Source organism: Nasonia vitripennis, chromosome 3, assembly GCF_009193385.2.
Source record: "Nasonia vitripennis strain AsymCx chromosome 3, Nvit_psr_1.1, whole genome shotgun sequence".
Taxonomy (NCBI): domain Eukaryota; kingdom Metazoa; phylum Arthropoda; class Insecta; order Hymenoptera; family Pteromalidae; genus Nasonia; species Nasonia vitripennis.
Window position 1 is genome coordinate 11,878,479 of NC_045759.1, and position 23,152 is coordinate 11,901,630.

The 23,152-nt window shown below is 44.7% G+C and overlaps 1 protein-coding gene across 50 annotated transcripts in view; it reads left to right on the plus strand.

Moving 5' to 3' along the window:
- The first annotated feature begins 2,555 nt into the window (after positions 1-2,555).
- LOC100120513 (phosphatidylinositol-binding clathrin assembly protein LAP) overlaps positions 2,556-23,152 on the plus strand; it is a 52,767-nt gene continuing 32,170 nt past the window's right edge. For 16 of the 50 annotated variants that reach the window (XM_031926880.2, XM_031926905.2, XM_031926892.2 and 13 more), the window contains exons 1-2: positions 2,721-3,351; positions 3,758-3,980. In XM_031926880.2, the coding sequence (XP_031782740.1) occupies positions 3,851-3,980 (130 nt within the window). In that variant the 5' untranslated portion in view covers positions 2,721-3,351; positions 3,758-3,850. The other 34 variants (XM_031926912.2, XM_031926913.2, XM_031926916.2 and 31 more) reach the window with 19 other exon arrangements.

Consider the following 23,152-nt stretch of genomic DNA (forward strand, 5'->3'; position numbering starts at 1 on the left):
ACCGACCCACGTTCGGTTTTCTTTTCTTTTGTCAAACTGTGACAGCAACAATAAAATTGAACAATCGTGTGTGCATGTGAATGTGTGATTTGCGTGTACCGCGTGTTGCGTGCGCGCTCAACGGCGTTTTTCTTTGTGTCGACTTCACTCGCAGTTTTGTATTCTTAATCAACGTTTTTTTCTTGTGTTCTTCTTAATAAATTGGGTTTTTTATGTCTGCGGACTTTTTCCCATAAAAAGTGTTATTTTATTTAACTTCCCTCAAAAATATTAAAATCAGTGAAAATCGTAAAATCAGTAATAATAAAATCATTCGAATCTCAATATATCTAAAAACTTAATTCGGTCTTGTCTGCTCTCAAGGCAAACAAAGACTTCGCGAAATAATTTCTTTTTTTGATGAAAAAATTATTTTGCAATTTCTTCACCGCCTGTCGTCAATAGATAATGAAATGTCGAAATTGACCGTTTGATATTGACGTTCAATAACGGTCGAGTTAAGCATACCTGTTTTTTCTCACTCGCTTGAAAAATCAAAGTCGTTCTCGAGTCGCTTATGGGGCACTTCTCGTTATTGGAAAACCGATGGGCGCTAGCTCAGGGTTCCCGTCGTCTCTCGGTCAAAATTAACCCAAAGTTCTCGTAAGGCTGCTAGTCTATCTATCGATCTTCTCCTGCTTTTGTTGTCTCGCCGTTTTTTCTTTGCTGTGAAAATGCCGATTCTCTGCGCCTTTCTTTTTTTTTTTAAACTCCCCGCGTGCTCCGTAGATACGACACACCGCACACGACGGACTAGCAGCGCCCTCGCTTGTGCTCTTTCCACACTCTTATATATATTCGGGCGACGCAACAAATTCAAATAGACGTTGTGTCTCGGCTACGCAAAAAACAAGGTGTTTCCCGAGGCGTTTGAAGCTGGCGATTATCCAAGTACTTATAAGACTTACGCATCAAGCTTGGAGGATAAATAAGTATACGATGCGGCTGTCGCTAAGGTCCTAATCGGTTGAGTTTTTTTTTTCAGGATTAAAATTTTACTTCAATCGTGACTATAGTATTGCGAAATAATGTATGTACTATTCTACGTAATGAATGTGTATAACTAATAATGATAAATCATCGCTGTGCCGTGTGTTGTCGGTATTGTACTTCCACAAATAAAAAAAAATGCTGCCCCTAGTGGTAATAAAAAATGTAATAAAGTGTGATAAAATATAAGAAAATATAACAAATCGTACCATTTTGTACGTTTTTGTGGATTTCGGACCTTTTTTACGTTTTATTACAGTTTGCTAAATTTTATTACATTTTGTTACGTTTTATTACAATTATTATTACAAATCCATTGATCCAGGATTTCATGGAGGCCTCTTCTTTGAAATGACAAATGTAATAATACGTAAAAAAGTATAACAAAATGTAAAAAATTGTCTGTAAGCGTAATAATATATAAGAAAATGGCGACTTTTTTATTTTCTTACTTCTGCTTACATCCTTTTACTTTTTCTAACAATTTCTTATGCATTGTTACATTTTATTATAAAATTAATGAATACAAAAATATAATGTCTATATTAGGCGGTAAAATAAAATATGTAATAAAATGTAATAAAATGTAAAAAAAAGTTAACAAATCTGAAAATGTAAGAAAGTGTACAAAAACGTATGAGAAAAAAGGTCCGAAATCCAACAAAAAGGTACCGTTTCTTACATTTTCTTACATTTTTTTCCACTAGGTGCGGTTTCAAAACTCTCGAGATCAAGAATTGACCAATCATAAATGACTAGTCTTATTATTAATGTATCTATTGTATATAATTATAATAGTATAGAGTATATTTTATATGTATGTACACGGCCTATCTATGGGATACATCAATCGACTTATTGTCCACGTATTTGAGCGATACGCATTATTGAAGTAGAATACGTAGATGTTCCAATGGTTTTTTAAAAGTTAAAAAATAATTTTTTTACAATAAATTTTCTTCTTTCAATAGCAAAAAAATGTTCGAATATAAAAAAAATTTCCGACAACTTTTTTCGATGATTTTTGTAACCATTCAAATTACCCGCCCTCGAGAAATGCGAACAATTCATAACGTCGAAGCATTGTACTCGAAGTCATATTAATTTTGTTAAACAATAATTAACTGATCATAAAAGGAATTAATGGGAGCAATTTTAGAAAATTAAAAAATTTAATCATAATTTTAGATTTTTAATATAGATACAAAATTCGTCGAGAAAATAAAGTTTCATTTCGGGGGCAAGAAAACACAGTTTTACTATTTTTGTTTTCAAAATTATGGGTAATTAATGGAGTATCTAATGCTATTATAAAAAATGTTTCGAGGAACAAGTTCACGGTTGTCGAAGTACGTGTGTATATATATATATATAAGTATAGGTACTGGTTATTCTTATATCGTTCATTGATTCACGCAGTTCGCGTTTCTCCCGCCCTCTCTGATTCATTCCGCGAACCATATTCAGTCTCTACCTTATCGTCATTATTTCGCTCTGTCGCTCAGTTGGCACAGTTGCGCACTGTGCAGTCAAGTCAAACACCTGCGCTCTGCAGCTGCCTGCAGCACCATAATCCATCCAGTAAACCCGTAACCGCGAGAGTGTGCTTGCGCGTGGAACTCGAGAGCGATACAGACATACCCGCAGTGCAGAGCGAGAAAGGAGTTTATAAGTAGACACAGCGAGATAATAGTTTACTCGGAAGAGGAGAGTGAGAGGGGCACAGAAAACCGGGCGCCGCCATCTTGCTCCGCGGATACAACACACACATACACGGAGATCCGCGAGTCTATATAGAATACACCCGTCGTCTTTGGCCTTTGCCGGGCAACCCGAGGTCAGCAACAGCTTCCATCGATCGCGCAGTCACACCCCGCGGTTCTAACCTCAAACTCGGAAAGAGAGCATTATATCGACGGAACCCCGGCTGGGCATACGTGGGCAGCAGCAGCAGCTATCTCTGCGTCAAAAGCCGCGCACACGTACAGTCCATAAACACGCAGAGGCAGCGAGTACGTCGAGTCGAGTCGAGGAGAAAGAGAGAGGGAGCTTGCGCAGGCTCGGTGCGGCAGCGGGCGATCGAAGCGAGCAGTGGGTGTCAGGCAGTCGAGCCGCCGCTGAGAAAGAGAGGGCCAGTGCTCCAGTAGCAGTCACCCGGAGGAGAGGATTGTAGTGCGAGCGACGACGCCGACGCCGAGGACGACGACGACGACGACGACATAGAGGCGCGCCGCCTCTTCCGTCGTGTGTGCCCTTCGTCGCGCGTGTCTATCCGCAGTGCTCGCACTCTGCGTACCTGCTGCTTCTCTCGCCGCTGCAGTGGTACTTTTACTCTGCACACAATACCCGTACACGCATCGCCTACTGTTGTAACCTACAGAGGAGAGGCAGAGACAGATCCCCGCGTATGCGTCGACTCGCTTCTTAGAGCAGCGAGGACATAGCAGAGACGTATACGTATGGATCTCTCTCTCTCTCTCTCTCTCTCTCTCTCTCTCTCTCTCTCTCTCTCTCTCTCTCACTCGTTGTTAGGGAGGAAGGTTCTGATCGTTATCGGACTGTGTGTGCGCGCGCTATCGCTCTCCTTTCTCTCACTCTCGCACTCTTTTCACTTACATTCACATTGCATACGTGATACAATGAGTATTCTGTATATGAGAGAGAGAGAGAAGGAGAGTTTCGGAAAAGTGCAAGGTGCGGTTTAGTCAATCTTTGATATAACCGACAGTGATCGAGAATCGCGCGAGTGCAGCCGCCCTCGTACAAGAGTAGTCGTGAGGAAGAAGAGCAGTAGTAACAGAAAGGCGCAATCATAGGCAGTATGGCGGGACAGACGATAAACGACAGATTGCTGGCCGCGAGGCACAGCCTCGCCGGCCAGGGCCTTGCCAAGTCCGTCTGCAAGGCCACCACCGAGGAGATGATCGGACCTAAGAAGAAGCACTTGGACTGTGAGTACACACGCCACTTTATCCTTATCGATTCATCGCGCGATTTATGTATTATATTATATCTACCCCCTATGCACTCGCTCTCCGTTTTTTTGGAAGACTCGCTCGCGGCTGACCTGCTCCGATTTCGCTGCAGCACCGACTGCTGCTACACTGGCTTCTGATTTACCGAGAAAATTGGGTCACGGCGCACGAAAAAATTCTTAGCGACCTATGGACATTTCGGAGCAACCCGCGATGCGCTGAAAATTGTTTCCCTCTTTGCGCCTAATCAAGTAACGAATTTACTCCTCCGACTTCATCCCCGCGCGCATATTCGCTTAACTCGATTAAATGACCCCGTAATTCCCGGCGACTAACGGCGTAACGCGAAACTCCGTAGCGGCGAGGAGAGGCGATCGCTCAACTCTCAATTCTAAAGGTGCGATTAACTTTTCTCGAGCGTCGAGGAGCGCGGACGAAATTACGAGTACGAACTTTCCCAGTGGAATTTGAAACGAATAGGTTAGATCGGCGAATTGAAAAAGTTGCAGTAGTCGCTGAACATGTTATATATAATGGAATCGAGTTGTTTCGAGCAACGACGGCAAAAATAGACTGTTCCGTGCAGAGAGAACCTGTTTTCGGCGCTAATTTTGAAGTGCTCGGCTGTTATGTCATGTGCTTATGTGTATACAATATCGGAGCGCGCGCGCGAGAGAACGCTTAATATAGTACACACAAGCATTATCGATTTCTGTGCTGCTGTGGCAGCCGGCAATATTTAATGGTGCAAACGTACGTACGATATGTATATACGTGAATGTCTGAGTTATTATTGAACGCGATATCTGCCCCCGCCACGACCCACGCGTCGCTCAAAACTAATAAGCCGGCTTTAATATACCTTTCGCGGATCGTTTTGTATTCGAGTACGTATAGACGAGAGTTTCAAGGCGTCGTCACGTTTATCGGGACGAAAATAGAAATTTTTTCTCATTCCAGCCGAGAAAGAAGAAATTGCGTTCGCGTCCGGGATTACGAACGAAATTCCTCATAACTCTCGTAAAGCCCACGAAATCGCTCGTCGTTTTTCGCAACAAAGTCCGCTGAAAATCCATAGAGCCAAAGCATCGAAACGAGTGCCACTTAAAGCTCCATTATGATAAGAGCCGAGAGTTTCTTCTTTCCTTTCTTCCCAGCCGCGTGCACGAGCTACAAGCTGTACATTTCTCACTTATTGACGAGCGATCTCGCAATGTGTATCGATATACACGCGCTTATACTGCGAGAACACGATTCTGCACTAAAGTCTCTATCTGTGAGTATACACATTCAGGCTCACGTTTCGTGCAGACTCGAAATGAAATGCGTATACACGTGTACACGAGGGGCGCCCTGTTGGGCGCGATCTATTAGAGGCGATATCCTACGAAGACAGGTGAATGAGTGTCGTGATTCGAGCGATTTTTATTAGGACTGCGCGTTTCTTATTGTAATCGAATTCGAGTCGGTTTTAAGCATAGTTGCGGGGAAGTACCTTCGAGTGTCGATGTGATGAATATCGCTCGGCACAATTATGCGAATCGATAACACTCAGCAGCTGCTATACGTCGCCGATTTGGCATTTCGGAGTTTTTGGAGCAGAATCGCGAGATAAAAACGCGCTGTATTCTGACAAACGCGCGATACTGGAGATATCGTGTGCCTCTGCTCAACACAATCTTTGAGTTTTGGAAGCAAGTATAATGATTTCTGAAATCCAAGCTAATATCAGAAATTTCCTCAAATATTTGTCCTGCAGCGTAAACACACTGTAGATTACACGTTTCAATTATATCTCGCTACGCCTTTAGCGTTTGTACGAAAATTCCTCAAACGTATATTATAACACTAGCACCGAACGCGTTTATACGGCGTACATAATCTAGGAGCCGCTAATTTACCGCGATAACATTGCGCTCTGTGTAAACAAATAGCGGCGTTCTTCTGAGCAGGAAAGTCGTCTCCGTTTTGCGTTCATCGCAGGAATAATCAGCTGATATACCGACGTTCGAATCGAATAAAATCGCTGTGGATTTTCATATCGAGCAAAATCAATGTCGTCGGCACAATCAGTGTCTCTTTCTCTGCGACAAAACCGTCATCAGCACCACCGCCCTTGAATAAACAAAGCCAATCAGGCCTGAACCGGAGCTGCTGCACGTACAGGGAAAAACAGTCGCGCGCGTGCGGGAGAGTCGTTATCGGCCACCACCCATAGAGCGACTATAGAGAGAGCGCGGGCAACGAGCCGGAGACACGGAACGCTTATATAAAACAAAAGCGAGAAAAAATCGATGCTATATAGGTGTATATCCTGCGCGTCTAACGACTCGCGAGTTAGTGGCGGTGGCCGCGGCGAAAGATGAAGGGAGAGTCGAAGCGGGGAATGTGTATAGCTACGCATAAGGACCGGGCTTACAACGTGGTGTGTATAGACACTCGCAGTGTACTGCATACAGCAGCTCGGCGTAATGAAAGGAGTGAGAGTGGAAGTGCAAGGGGAAAGGGAGGAAGAAGGGAGCTAGAGACAAAAAGAGGGACGGACGGACGGACGATGCGAGGAAAGGAAGAGGAGGGGCGAGAGAGAGAGAGAGAGAGAGAGGCCAAAGTCGAGCCGCTCGTATACGTGCGTGTGTGCGTGGGTCGAGCTGCTCTGAAGATGAGGGACTGTATCTATAAATTGCCGGCAACGTCGATGAGTTGCTGACGGCAGTGGGGGACCGGGGAAACAATGTTTCTCGCAAAGGTGGAATCCACTTCTCCGATTCGTCCCTACGAACGTAATCTGCTGGTAATCTGCACTACAGTGTACAAGTAATCCTGGTCATGCAAGAATCAGGACTGCAGCGCGCGGAAATACTACTATAGGCACATACTCTCTAAATTTCCAAGAGTGATTTTTTCACTCTAAAAAGAAGTGATCAGTAAGATCACTCAAGTTTGAGTCATAACATGATCCAAATCACTCTTATAGAGTGATTTTCTGTCACTCTAGCTATAGAGTCATAAAAATGACTCAAAGTAATCGAGTGATAAAATTTTCCTGCTCTGAATCACTCGATGCTGGAGTGATGTCGCACGGAAAATAATGCAAATTTAAAAGGTATAAATTGACTTATCTAATAATCAGATGTTTAGTGACATTATGCAAGTATTGTTGATTTTATTTATTAATTATTGTTCATATATTATTAACTTTAGTTAATATGTAAAGTAGTTGATATATTCGATCCGAAAGTCTGTGTACACATGAGTTCTGTTTGGATGAGTGGTTAGTGTACTCGACTGTCAAGCGGGGGTCCACGTTCAAATCCCGTCGCCATCAAAAAATTTTAATTTCCTTAATTCTCTATACTAAATCAATACATTAGGTAATAATAATATAAATGCATGAATAATAAATTAATAATAATACGAACAATAAATTAAATAATGAGTTAATAAATAATGAATCTAAAATATAATAGTAAAAATAAATAAATTTTTGAAAATTTATCTTTTTTAAAGTTACTCGCAGCGTGATGATAAACATACATTTTTAATTACTTTTAGGTTAGGTTTGTAGTTTAGTAGAAATATCATGTCACTCAAGGATTTGAGTGACATGAATCACTCTTGAAAAAAGTTACTTTTCACTCTATTCCGACTGGCTCTGTTTTATGTTCCCAAAAGAGTGATATTTGACTCTATTAGAGTGATTTTTCACTCTTGTACATTTAGAGAGTACCAGAGTCGGCCGCGGTGCACAACAACAGGCTTTCATGCCGGCACGACTCCTCGTACCGGCGCATTATGAGCCGCACACGGCCGCGAGAGAGCGAGAGAGAGAGAAAGAGAGAGAGAGAGAGAGAGAGAGAGACGCCGCGCGGTCACTCACTCCGATTACGAAAAGGACTGGTTTCTCTCCTCCGGCCGCCGCTTCGAGGGCACGAGCGTACATAGGTGCACACATACCTGCTAGTGCCAGGGGGACACGTTCTTTAACTCTCTCTCTCTCTCTCTCTCTCTCTCTCTCTCTCTCTCTCTCTCTCTCTCTCTCTCTCTCTCTCTCTCTCTCCACTCTCTGCGAGAGAAACTAACATAATGCACGCACGTTTATAGGCTCCTCTGCTCGCGCGGCGCGCGATGCGATCATTCATAGTTTCTCCCGGCTTTTTTCGTCCTTTGTGCGCGACTCCAACCGTGTAATGTGTAACGAGCGCCTCTCTTGGGGGTAAATAAAGCGAGAGATTCTTCGCTGCTGTCAAATTTACGCACTTCGCTGTTAGAGTGCTGCAGTTCACGCATGGATCGTGCAATGGCAGTTCTTTTGTTCTTCCCTTGCGCGTAAGAGTAGACCGGCGCTATATGTACGGCTTATCTTCGCGTAATTAGAAATGTGTGCGAGGATAAGATTCAGCCTCTGCAAGGGAGTGCAGTTCGCCTTGATGCTTAATTAGCTTCGTGAAGTTTGCTCGAAGTCGAGCAGTTGCTCCGGGATGTAAACTATACTATATCATGTGTACAAGAAGGGAGAAAAGATTACCATCCGTGCGGAGATGATGGAGCTGCTGCTTCTGCCAGCAACCCCGAAAGCCGAGAGATGGTATATAGCAAAAGAATGACCAAAAGTCAGAGAGTCGTTCAGCGTGTCCGCATCACCGCGATACACAACAACCCGACACCCGCTCACCTCTGCGTATACATAACGCGAGATGGCCATCGGCGAATCTCGAGCGGCTCACAGCTGGCTCCTTTTTCTCCCCCGGCGAGAGGCCGAAACGCGTCGTCCTTGAGTTAATTGAATTGGCCAAGAGCACGGACTAGCGGCTTTCGCACACACACACGCGCGCGCGCGTCGCGGAGAAAACGAAATGAAACCTCGACCGCTGTATACATTCTCTCTTTCTCACTGTCCGCAGTCGATGAGAGCCGGGCCGAGATAAGAGTAAAAGAGAGAGTATAGTATGTATTGCAGAGGTGTATACATATATCGCGGTCGCGCTCACGCGGTAGGCGTTTCTCGCCGGCGTGTATTACGTGGGTGGGAGCCATCGGCGCAGCTCGTGCGCTGATTGACGTGACGAGATTGCGGAAGTATCGGCTGCTCGTATGCGTGTGCCTTCTGTGTGTCGCCAAGTGCACGGCCGAGTTTACGCGCTTTTTGCGCTTCGCCGCGGTTTCTCTGCGAGTTCTCCCTTGTTTCTCTCCCTGCTTATTTCACCTTGGCTTCGCTTACCTCAATCGTGCAAAGACGATCGAGGTTATGAAGACAACGGTTCATTTGAAAAATTACAAGTTCATAGCGATCTCTCTTTTCTCGATCCCCGCTGCAGCGATAAATCTATACTTACTTTCGCAACTAGAACGGTAGACAGCGGCGCGATGCACTCTTGACTACGAGCGAACTTTTATCTCGTCGAGCATTGGCTCACGTGTCTATCTGCCGCTGCTGCGGCTAGTTCCAGCCGGCATTGCTCTACACTAGCGAGCCTCTACTCTCGTGAGCCTGTAGTGTGCGTTGAGAAGGGAGGCGGTAGAGAGAGAGAGAGAGAGAGAGAGAGAGAGAGAGAGAGAGAGAGAGAGAGAGGGAGAGAGAGAGAGAGAGAGACAGCGAGAGGCTTTGTCCTTGGGCTACATCGACTCTGGATATACTGGCTTCGCGATGCGAGAGGTTTTTAATTTTTTGCGCATAGTTCATCTGCGTTTTCAAGCTTGGTCAGGTGGAAATTTCAATTTGAGCTCGTTTCACTTTTCAATAAGGGTTGATTTAGATGCCGCATACCAAAGAGATTCCATACGAGAAATGCAAATTAAAAGTACGTCGACGCGGCGTAAATTCACCTCGAGCTTCCTCTTCGAAAATTGAGAAAGCAATATAAGCCGTGATCGCCTCTCGTAAAAGTCTTCGCCGCCGATAGAGTTAAGCGTTGCGCGAAAGACGTCCCTTCCGGCGCGACATCCTCGTCTTACAATGCGACGACGACGACAACGACGACGAATTCCTCTCCAGTATAGCTCGGGCTATTTCGGTTACACGTGCGCGCGACGGTGCGATGTGAACACACACACACACACGGTATCTGGCAGGCGAGAGGGAATCCGTAGAAGCGCGCGCGCGCGTCTCTATCGATTCCGGAATTTCAGAACGAGCCGCTGTCTCTTTCACGAGGGAGTGAGGCAGACTGGGAAAGAGAGATGACCTTTGGAGGAAGAGAGAGAGAGAGAGAGAGAGAGAGAGAGAGAGAGAGAGAGAGAGAGAGAGAGAGAGAGAGAGAGAGAGACTACCCTCCTGCGGCGGGGTATTAGCGCGGATGTGGGTCGCGAGCGATGTGCTCTTTTTGGCTTGGATTACGCCGAGTGTGTCGCCGGCTAGATTGGCCGTTTAGGATTGGGAAACATTATTTTTTTCCATCCATACGGAAGACAATGGTGGTAGTTTAGGTGATGGGATTGAAAATTGGTGAATTGAAAAGAGATTGCGAGGAATCCATTTATCAGCCTCGCGGAGTTGACCTCACCCGTAAAAGCTCTCCGCTCTCATCAATCAGCACACGAAAATAAGATGCGGGACGCGTAAAAGCGAGGAGATGCGCTTCGCTACTCTTTCCCATTATTCCCAGAGCTATGCTACTTATCTCCTGTCCAAAGTCGTCTCGTGTTACATTTGTGTAATTCAAGAGCAGCGAAAAGGCCATGAAGCATTTCTCTCTACGAATGGTACAGTGTTTTTAACGATCCTGAGCAACAAACACGATGCAAATTCGCGTGACCCACTTCCGGAACATTTCCATTACCGTAACTGGCGCGAAAAGCGAATCGCGACTCGCGTTATACGAAATTTAACATAAAGAGCTACGCGTGAGCCATATGAAAACCCGAGAGTGAGAGAGAGAGAGAGAGAGAGAGAGAGAGAGAGAGAGAGAGAGAGAGAGAGAGAGAGATCCGCTCTTCTCGACGCAAATAACCTTCCGGCTGTCGCGTGGGTCACGGACGATCGATAAGCGCGGGGATTTCGTACGTACTTATATGAGCAAAGGGAAAACTCGTCGTTGTCGCCTTTATAGACGCATACACACATATATACGTGTACACCTATACGTATCTGGGCGCTCGTACATTGTGCGCTTTACAAAGGGTGGCCCAGGCTCTGTTCATCGAGCGAGAGCTGCGACACTGATAGTGCGATACTTTTTACACTCTCCGGGAGTGCCGGCCTTAACTGCTACGGAGCGCTCGTTGTAAGGGCGTGCTTTCATGCGAAGAAGTTCGTTACGTAGTTCGAGGGATGCTTAGACTTTCAGAGAAATAATGGAGCTCGATTTTGTTCGACGCAAAGTTTGCGCGTATGGCATGCAAATGGCATTTCTCGATCACGTCCCAAGTTTTTAAAAAGTTAGAATTTCCCCCGCCCGGCGTGTATACATTTTCCTCGCGGGAATACAGGACAATATTCCTGCAAGCATTTTCTCTCCGGAAAAAAGAGTGATTTCTCGCACAGGAGTTTTCAATCTCGCTTTCGAAGGAGTTGAAAATTTTACTCCGAAAAAATTAACCACCGCTTGCAAGAAAAAGAAAACAGTAGAAAGAATCATTATTTATAACGAATCAATTCATCTCCGAAATTTATTGAATCGATCACTCGGCGACCCCCGAAACCAGCAGCGGAGACAAAAAAAAAGAATAAGCGAAAGTTCGGCTTCTGCAGGAAGTAGCAGCCGCGGGGAGAGAAAAGAAGCGGCGGTAGCGAGCCCCTTACGTATCGATTTGCTCCCGTTTTCCCCCTTCGCCCGTTGGCTGCACGCGCGCGCCAGACAGCAGGAGCGCACCGAGTCCACACTCTCCGCGCGGCGACCTTCTTCACGAAATTCGTTATACATTACGCTCGGCTGCGGCTTCGATAACGCCGGGACAGACTCTCTTGATTATTTTCACGCTTGCATCCGTTTTCCAATGTTGATTTTAATTCCGCTGAAACACAGCTGCTGCTTGTTTGCTCGACGCACTCGCCCTCTCAAGGCTGAGTCATCAACACACAGCCTGCAGCGGTGGATTGAGTTTTCTAGTTATATTTTTATCAGGTTTAGTAACTGGACCGATATCCCAATCGATTTCGTTGGAATACACATTGTTTAAAAACTGCACAGCCTATCGATGTTTGTAAACGTCTATATAGTAGTGGCGATGCACCTACATCCACTCCATATAGTACGATCTCGTCGTTGAAAACAACGCCTCACATAGAGCGTACACACAGAGCCGTAGCAGCGTTTCCGCACCAGCGGCGCGCGATTTTTATCTCCCAAGCGCGAATCGCTTCGGAGCCGGCCGGCACTGCGAAGAGCCGAGAGCAGCAACGAGAGATAAGTAGGGGAAAGAGCTTCCGCGTGCGAACGCGAGCGAGCTATGTGCATTAGAGTTTTCTGTTCTTCACTGCGCTCATATACGTATACCCGATAGCTTTGATGGAAGGTTGCTTTAGGGGATTTCGGGACGAATGTTGTTTGCTCGTGAAAATCGCAGAGAGAATGGTGTGGGTGCGCCGCCGACGCGCCAGGATAGCGATGCGTCACGAGGACGTGTATGAGTAAGAGAGAAGGCCTCCGTTTTCTTCTTTCTCACGGGCGCTGCAGAGGAACGTGATTTTTTTCGATTTTATGCGCGAGAGCGGGTTGCTAAACGGCTTTTCTCGCTGGTCGTTCGGCTCGTACAGCCTTTGTGTTAAACTGCAAAATACGTATGCGCGTGTTTTGGTGAAAAATGACGATGACTAGCTCTTAGTACATTGGTTCATGTTTTCTTCGTGATTCGGCAATATGTATAGCCTCAGGTGGCACGTCACACTCCGGCTTACGATACTATCTCGACGAGAAAAAAAGGAGGTGAAGGTTGCCTAAGTGGTATTCATATACCCCGCGCTCTCTACGAGATCGAACCAGAATTTCACAAAATTCAAAATCGTCTCTTTACCGCGGAGCTGTATACGATTGTTCAAATGTACGTTTCCTTGAAACCGCCGTGATTCCATATATTGAATAAACCCACTCCGCAGGAGTGCGCTTATTAAAATTGCCGGCACAAAGCACTTATGCTCCGTATTCCGTAAATTTTAATCATAACCCCCTTTTTAATTACCCCCTGGGACTCTTCTTCTCTGTCATTTCAAACAGACGTCCTCATGTAATAACTGCAAACTCGCGGAAAAGAAAAAGTTCGCGAGGCGCCTTAGCGACTACGCGAGGTCGTTCACCCGCGATGTTGAATATTCAAAGATAACGCTAAAGCCGTTGGGCCACCGCATGATACCTCGATAGAAGTGATCGAACCCGAAATACCTATAGCAGCGCATATTCACGAGAGCCGCCGCTGCAAGGCAACTGAGAAAATAAAATCGTCGTCGTCGGGCTTCTCTTTTTATTGCGCGCTTTAGGAGTTTAGAGAGAAAGAGGTGGGAGGAGCCGCCGCCGACGCGTATCGCGAATTCCTCGCCTCGCCTATATATGTATGTATACGTGCGAGCCACGCGAATCCTGTTTTCGGAGAGATAGCGAGGCGTTGAGCCAACGTCTGCTCAACGGTATATTATGGGATGTCTGTCGGCGGCCGAAAGAGGATGTGAGAGGGAGGAGGAACAGCTACATTTTTCGTCGATGAGGTTTTTCACGTCTATCTTGATTTATTTCTGTACCACAATCGAAATGAACGATACAATAAGCAGGTGTGCATTATATACAATTACACGACATAAGCCTTTTACTCGAGACTATAAAACGCCTAGAACCCGCACCGCTTTCTTATACATTCGCGGCGAATTCTCACGCAGAAAAGCCTCTCTGCTAGCAAAGTGTGAATGGAACCAAGAGCGAAAATGTGTCGTTCTTTTTCCGCCTCGTACTACGCTTCACAACAATGCGCGGAAACACCGCTATGCGTTTTATCGGAGATACACATATACACATATACATAACGCGTGCGTCAGATTGTAAAAAATATTTTTTCGCACGGAGCGCGTAATGACGTTTAACATGCTCTTTGTGAGCGAATTGCTTTTTGAATGCGCTTTTTGCGGGTTTTATGCAAATGGTATAAGCGCATCAGCCGTGTGTGCGCGGGTTTTGAAAAATTTTAGTTTGCGCCGCGCGTTACGTGATTCTGTTCGCTTGGTTTTTATTTTCGAATATGGACGTGCGTACGTCGAGTCGTCGTCGTCGTATTATCTAATATTTATAGCCGGAATAAATCAAGCTTAAACAAATTGCTCTGTACATGTTGGAACAGTAGTACGGAGCAGATATCAGCTAAAATGACTCAGTCTCGTTTGTTAAAGTTGCCTCTTAACATTCTAATCGCTTCGCTTAACATACAATAAGCCGCTGTACACCCACTCTCGGATTTAAATGCCATCGATCCGAAGCTTACACACTGAAAACAGTATTGAAAGCGATCGCGACATTGACATACTATTTCCATCTCCTGGCTGACCAAAAATAACCTTCGCACAGATACAATAGGCGAAAATAAAGAAAGCCGGAATAGAGAATCGTCGTCGGCGTCTGGCTCGCGCATTAGGCACAGGGACGAAAATTAGAACGACTACTAAAAGGGGTTAAAAGGCGAAATAGAGATAGTCTGATTTGACGGCTAAGGCGTCTCGGATTATTAGCCGCAGCGTCACGTCACTGACACGTCGTCGCCGCATCAAAGATACATCAGAACGACGACGGCGTGTATACGAAAGTAGAACCTGAGGTCGTTTTAATTATATCAATTGTATAAGCAGCCGAGCACCAGCCGCAGACGCCGCTAGCTTGTGTGTACTCTCGATTCATCGCGATAACGCTACTGCTCCCAAGCCTGCAGTGTGCGTACATCAGCGTACTTTTTTCTCTTCTGTAATGACGTGTGCACAGAGAATCTCTCGCGGATGCGTGGGTCTGCAATTAAGTTTCGATGCAACGCCACCGCCGTCGCGTTTGCACAAGACGTCGTGGGCTTCCTTTTTTTCGCGAGTATTGTGTTAGTGGGAATTCAGCGCGCGCACTGCGGGAGGTATTCGCTGAGGTTGTTATTTTTTTTTTCTGGTTTAGAATGTCGGCGAGCGATTTTTACTCAGTTGGAATCGGGTTATGACTTAGAAAATTAATGCACTGCGAGACATGATCTGAAAGTACTCATTAACTCTAGCTATAAATCTTTTGTATTGATGAGGAGATCGTAAACGTTAGGGGCTGTAAAAATACGCTGCAGAATATTTTTTTTTCGATATTGCTGATTAGAGCTGTAAGCTCGTTTGGAAGCCCATTTTATTTTAGCCTGGAATCGTCGACCTCTATTAATTTGTTAATTATAGTAAATGTATAGGTCTAAATATACAAGGCCACTATAGTTTTATTAAAGTTCATTTCCTCCTGACGCTTAAAGTATACAATCATACACTTTATATATATAATAACATGTAAGGTTGTCCAAAAGTAAAAATAACGTGCTATTTCCTCTCGGTTCTCATTAAATTAAAATGTTGCAATCCACGAGAGCAACGCAATTGTTTACGCAGGTGACCCCTCGACGAATAACAAGGAAAGAAAATAAAAGGAAAAAATAATTACGATCAGTTTTCAACGACGCGTGACACAATACACACTCCGTTCGATTACGAAACGCTCTGTATGCACACGTATTTTCGCACATACACACTCATATGCCTATACATACGTTGCATCGCCGGCGGCTTTCTCCTCGACGCACTTCGCATTCCCAGTAAGAAAGAGGAAGTTGCTCGAGCTCCGTTATATATCTTTCATTATTTTTATTTTTCCTTTTTGTGTATAATACCGGCAGCAGCTTTGCTAATACACTTTCGATTATATACACGAGTACGCGTTGCTATCGTGAGCGCAGAAAGCGAAACTCCTCCGGAGAATACTGTGACGTGTATACAGTGAAAATTCATGCAATGTATAATTACTTCTTTTCACACTATCAGCGATTCAGTAATTGAGCGTCTCGAACTTTATACCAACTCTCGCGGTGAACATCCAATTAAACAGCAACAAAAACATCCATTAAACATCATCAGAGACTGCAGTCCCGTTGCTCGAACTAGGAAGCAAAGTTGCGCGCGTGCCAACTTCAAACGCGCGCACTGAAAACGAAAGGCGGCAACGCCGCGGAGAGAGCGCACCTTATTGTTCAGCGCAAAATTTTCCGGCTCCGCAGAGCTGAACAAGCCTTCGACTATATTATGCCCGCACTCGTAAACGGATCTCCGAACTTGATTTCATCATCCTGCAACTCCGGCGCACTCGCATCGCCTTCTCTGCGTTGCTGCTACTACTACTGCTGTTGTTGTTCCTGCCCTTAGGCACTGCTCGGGTCTGCATTGAGGTTACCGGTATGCGGTGTTGGTGCTTTTCTAGGCTATCGGCAGTTCGGGCGCCTCCTGCAGGTGCAGAGAGCTTAATGAAGTTTTGGCTTGTTCGCGTGAGGATCTATATAGTAATAGAGTTTCCGCGTAAGCTTCTTAGACCCAAAGTTTATTCGAATTATTCCTTTGGTAGTTACGGCAGTTGTGTAGCAATTTCGAATATAACTTCAAATCAGTGTTTGGTTTGTTGTTGTAACTCAGATGCATCCAACTGGATAAGAGAGCAACATACGAGATGGGGTTTGGTGGTTCTCCAGCTTTACGATGAGCAGCGTTGTTTACCGAGTAAATTCTTTCTCAAAACTCGTTGAAAACAAAAACCAAAAAAGAACCAGAAATTCAACTCTCCTCGCTCGAACGCGCGAAATATGAAACTGGACTGGTAGCAAGTGTTGTTGTATGTAGACCATGAAGGCTCTTGATCCAGCAAGCTAAATTCCCGGCCGCTGCATCTAAATGTCTCGTATACACAGTCCGATCGTTCATGACGTATATTTAATTAAAACTTCTAATCTGGACAGACAAAAATGTAAGTAACAAACACGTAGCATGTGGTTGTCTTTTTTGTGATGTTGTTGTTAGTATATGTTCGTGGCGTTTACGGTCCCCAGTTGACGAAGTGCACTAGAGCGAGATCAGCGAGCACTCCGGTAAGGTGAGATCCTGTTTAGCAGAAAGGGCAGCATCTCTCTCGCTCTCTCCTCGCTTAATCAAGTAGCTTGGCCTCGCGAGTTCTTGCGGTTTGATGCATCGCTTGCGCCGCATCCCGAGTCTCTAATGCATCTCCTCGCATACTGTTGATCCGATAATAAGAGGGAGAGAGATGGCATATCGTTCGCTGTTCTGGTGCGTGGACTGTATTATATGTGTCAAGTGCTCGAGATAAGAAAAATCTCTCGTGAGCGATGCACTTCCGCGTCATGTGTCACACGATTGAACGGCTGGCTTTTTCTGAGAGACATCTGTTCTGAGGTGATGAATGGTCTCGTCCATTTGTGATCTTGCAAAATTCTAAAATAACCAGAAACTCTCACTAGAGCAAATACACGTCGCCGTCCTCGTCGGGGGGAGCATTGCTATTCCGGTAGTCTTTTGTGTAATGCAGTTTGAGAGAGGTCAAAGGAAGAAAGCAACTCCGACTCATCGTTACACTCGACTTGTGCTTCAGCTTCGCAAAATAAATTCACTCGCTCCTGCTACTCTCCTCGTGGGGGTGCATAAGAATGTGGCTGAACCTCTTCTCGTCGGGCCGAGATCGTGACTTGTGACTGAGCTCGGATATAGGCTCTTTCTCCCCTTTGTCTTTGGCTTCCTATACCGACTACGTCCTTTATAGTTAGCGCAGGCAGAGTAACGACTCAAATCAGTGAGCGTAACTCGAAAAATACAAATCAATGCAAGCTTTGGACTTGTCAACAGAGCTCGTCCGCGTCTGTAATATTTCACTCATCGGGAAAAAGAGAAGAAGTATATTACACCTCGGTGTGTGTATAATGCGGATAAGCATCACAGAGATGCTTGTCGTAGAAGCAGCCTGTGTTCTTTCCCTCGACTCCTTTCATTCTGGCTTTTTTGTTTCGCGTGCAGTACCACAGCCGGTTGCTGCCGCTGCCGCTATCTCTACATTTCCATCTTCTCTCTCGACGCTCGAAGCGTTAGGCCTCCAACTCTTCTTTTTCACCTCTGCCGGCTTATCCAGGCTCGTTTTTCTACCCCATGAGAGGCTGGGACTTCTCCGTGAACAACCGTACAAGCTGCGGAGGATTTTTATGAAATTTTTTTTTATGATGGCTGCTGCTTTCTCTCTTTTTTGGGAGAAGTGAGTTATGAAGAGTTTTGAATGCGATAAGTATTTTGATTTATAGGGGGTGAATGTTAATTTGATTGCTTTGTATTGTCATGGAAATTCAAAGTGGCGTGGCCTCTCTTGAATTTATGAATAAGTGATGCAACGAGACGCGTTTCTCTTCTGTATCAAACATATTTTCATCCGCCTGACGATTCTTCAAAATACGCACAATCATCATCGTTTCTGCATCTGTTTACGCGAGACTGCCTACCGACGATAAGAAAGAAAAAAACGACTCTCTCTCTCTCTAAAATTCACTTTGACTCCCCGTAGCTTATCGGTTCGGCTCTTGTTTTATCGGCTCTCTCGGCGCTGCACAATATACTCCAGTCTCGGGATCTGGAAGGCAAAGTGATTTCCCCTATCGGCGTACGCCCACCGGCCTGATGATGGCCAGTGTGTGTATGTGTTGCGTCGTCGTCTTTGCAACACCCCTCTGCGCGATAGATTATTCTCCGCGTACAAAAGCTCTCTTTTCTAAATATTTATACGTTATTTTTAGATTTCGGATACGAACCGCAATGTAATGGCCTGTGTCACAATTTCCAGAGACACATGATTTACGCCCAAAAATCAATTTTTGAAACGTTTTGTTATCTTACTTTCGCTGGATAGCGTGTGCAACGCTGCTATTGGCGATACGCTTGGGGATCTGCAGATTAATTTCATGCGAAGGCATTAGCGATGCGATAATTAATTAAGCTTGCGAAATCCCTAGAGCTTTTTGCGATCGTGTGCGCCCGAAGTTTGATACGGAGCAATGAAATATGAGTTTTTAATTGTTGCCTTCCAAGTTTTTTAAAACGATTTTCTCAGCAAACAACAAATTATTGATTTTTACCAACTAATTAACTGTAAAAATTTATACGAAGTACAAATTAAAATTAAAATTGTTAATTTCACTGTTTCGCCGTCAAATCGGCGAATTTTATCTCGACATACATATCCGCAGCAATACTCACACGTCCAGCTCTAGTCTAATTAGCAATATTAAATTTCGATTTTCATACGCTACGAGTTATGCCCATAAAATCTCGACAGCTAGCGAGCTGCAGAAATCAAATCTTCTCGACGTATATGGCAGCTGCAATGAAACGAGCAATATTTACATCAGTGAAGGTCTCCTAGCGACGAAGCTCGTAAATTCGTCGCTCGTTGAAAAGGACATTACGATGGCCTCTGCCTCGCAAGTGTCTGTCGGTGTAGGATATGCGAGGCTGTGTACGGGTCTGCATCAGTCGTATATATAAGTTGCTTTTATGTAGATCCGGAAACTCTGATTCATATAGGCAGGACGCTTGAGATCGAAGCTGTCGTTATTTTTCATGATCCTTAATACCAGATTTAATGTGAAAAGCGGCGCTGTGGTATTCTTCGGCGTGATGATATTGACTGCCGAGAAAAAATCTTTTTTATCGTTATGAAATGCAAACATCGGCTCAACGAATATCGTTATCTTTTTTACGCCGGCTTTTATTGACTTGTCAGTTTGTCGCTTTGGCATTGCAAACGCACGCGTCCCTCTGCAAAGTTAATTATTGTTCCAAATGTCAAATCGAATTTCTAATATAGAAAATTGAAACTGACGGACGCTGCAACAGTGTATCCCTGCTCGTCTCGTATCCGATTGATAAACAAATTTCATTATAATTTGCGTCGCCGGCGGTACGTAATTTATTCGCGAGAAAATTAGAAATTTCCCTCATTAATAGATTAACGCGCTGTTACAATGCCGCTACCCTAAGCGGGTCTTGGGCGTTGTCGTCCAGATCGGACGGGTGGGTGCCTATCACCACTACACAGCGCGTCCTTAGGTTGCGGATAGAGGAACAGCCCCTGAGAAACAGGTTAGCTGCGAATAAATTGAATAAGCAGCCGCGGGCAGCCGATAGGAACAGGCGTGGGTGTGATGAGCCCACACTGTCGAACGCATTCATCTAGAAACACTACGCAAGCACCACAACAACAAAAACACTTCACATTATCTCTTATCTCTTTCATCACACATTACAAAAATGGGCAAAAATCCTGCTGCCGAGGAGGATGCGGGAGCGATGACAACTGCCCCGAAAGGGGATGCTGCCTTGCAGGGGGGCGTTAGGATGCGAGAATGAAACCGTAGTGTGTCTGACGACGAATTGACACTGTCCTCGTTAAAGTCGGAAGGCTCTCATACTTAGTTCTAGAGAGGTATGGAGGTTATCACCTCTAGAACGGTGGACTCACCTGCGATCGGAACAGGATCCGTAGCGCGCGGGTTTAACATAACATCATGGCTCAAAAAAATCAAATCCGAACCAAAAGGGACTTAAGGGTCGGAACTTGGAATGTTCGCAGTCTATACAGAGCAGGTGCGTTTAAAGAACTCGTAAAGGAAGCTGATAGGTACAATCTAGATTTGGTAGCAATACAGGAATCGCGGTGGCCAGATGGCGGAGTACTAGCATCGGGTAACTTCACGTACCTGTATGGGGCCGGGAGTGGGGGATCTCTAGGCACCGGATTTCTCGTAAGCAAAAGCATCGTACATTCGGTTAAAAGTTTCAAATCCGTCAATGATAGGCTCTCGTACATCATTATCGAAGGTGAATGGTATAGATATGTATTTATTAATGTACACTGTCCTACGGAGGACAAAGAAGAAGAAGCTAAGGATCTCTATTACGAAACTTTAGAGCAGGTAATCGACCAGTTCGCGTCTTACGACATAAGAATAGTATTAGGCGATTTCAATGCTAAAATAGGTAGGGAGGAAATGTTTAGGCCTACTATAGGTAAGGAAAGCCTGCACGAAGCCAGCAATGATAACGGTATTAGGGTCATAAATTTCGCGGCGGCAAAAGATCTTATAATCAAAACTACGTGTTTTAAGCACAAGAGCATACACAAGGCAACGTGGACATCGCCGGACGGGGCCACACAGAACCAAATTGATCATTTCCTCATTGAAAAAAGACGTCATACTAATGTTCTTGACGTAAGGGCTTACAGAGGGGCAGATAGCGACTCGGACCACTTCCTAGTAGTAGCCAAATTAAGAGCTGGACTAGTAGCGAATCAAAATAGTAAGCGAGCAAACAAGGTAGAAAGCTTCGATATTGAGAAACTACGAGATAGAACAGAGCGAATTAGGTACCAGATAGAAATTAATAACAGGTTTCAGGCACTTGAAGAAGCAAACACATCGCCGGAGAGGAATGACGAACCGAATAGATTATGGGGGGACATCGAAAAAACGGTAAAAGAGGCCGCGAACAAAGTACTGGGTAAAAAGAAAAAGCCAAAGAGCAAACCATGGTTTGACGAAGAGTGCAAACTCTGGTTTGAAAGGCGCAAAAAGGCTAAATTATATAGCTTACAAAATAGAAGCGATAGGACCGTAGAAGAGTATTCTAACGTAAGGAAACAGACGAGCGCGATCTACAGAAATAAGAAGCGGGAGTATCAAAAGAATCTTATTAGGAGAATAGAAACTAACAGTAAGGAAAATAACCCTCGCGAAATGTACAGAGGGATTAACGCCATCAGAAAGGATTTTAGAAGTAGAGCGCAATTGATGAAGGACGAAAACGGGGACCTCGTAACAAATGACAACGAATTACTGTCGCTGTGGAAAAATTATTTCGATAAATTATTAAACGTGCACGAAAATAGCGAAGAATTAGGGGACGAAATTCACACTGCTGAACCCCACGTGGAGGAACCGAGCTACCAAGAAGTAGAGGCCGCGATTAAAAAACTAAAAAACAACAAAGCCGCGGGAAATGACTCTATACCAGCTGAGTTACTCAAATATGGGGGCGTCGAGCTCACTTTCAAAATCTATAAACTAGTATGTGCCATCTGGAAAAATGAAACAATACCCGAAAATTGGAAGGAATCTATCATTATACCGATTTTTAAAAAGGGGGGTACGACAGACTGCAATAACTATAGGGGTATTTCACTTTTAGCAACGTGCTACAAAGTTCTGTCAAACGTAATACAAGCTAGACTCACTCCATTCGCGGAAGATATAGTAGGAGATTATCAGTGCGGATTTCGGCGCAACAGATCGACGAGCGATCAAATGTTTACCATAAGACAGTTGTTAGAGAAAAAGTGGGAATTTTGCGAAACCATACACCAACTATTTATAGATTTTAAAAAAGCGTACGACTCTATTAAGCGAAGCAAAATGTATCAAATTCTAGTACTTCTCGGTGTACCGAAAAAACTCGTGAGATTAATTCAAATATGTCTGAACGGAAGCACGGGAAAGGTCCGAGTAGGCGGTAATGTATCAGAACCCTTCATGATACGCGATGGTTTAAAACAAGGGGATGGGCTCTCTACGGTGCTGTTCAACTTAACGTTAGAGTATGCCGTTAGAAAAATGCAGGTTAGCCAGCTGGGCGCAACGCTTAATGGAACAACGCAGATACTAGGCTACGCAGATGATTTGGATATACTGGGGGATTGTAGGGAAACGGTAGCAAGAAACGCGGAAATCCTCATAAAAGCGGTGGAGTATACAGGGTTAGAAGTGAGTGAATCAAAAACAAAGTACATGATTGTGGATATGCTAGGCATCTGCAGAGGGGAGGAAGATCTCAGAGTTGGGAATTTTACTTTTGAAAAGGTTAGCGAATTCAGGTATTTGGGTACGACCATAAATGATAGAAACGAGATTAATGTCGAAATATATAAGAGACTCCATTCGGGTAATGCTTGCTTCTACGCCGTGAGTAATTTACTTAAGTCGAGGCTGTTGTCTAAAAACGTTAAAATAAGAATATACAGGACAATAATACTGCCGGTGGTTCTGTACGGGTGCGAAACGTGGGCTCTCACTAAGCAGGCGGACAACCGTTTTAGGGTATTTGAAAATAAAGTCTTGCGAAAAATATACGGGCC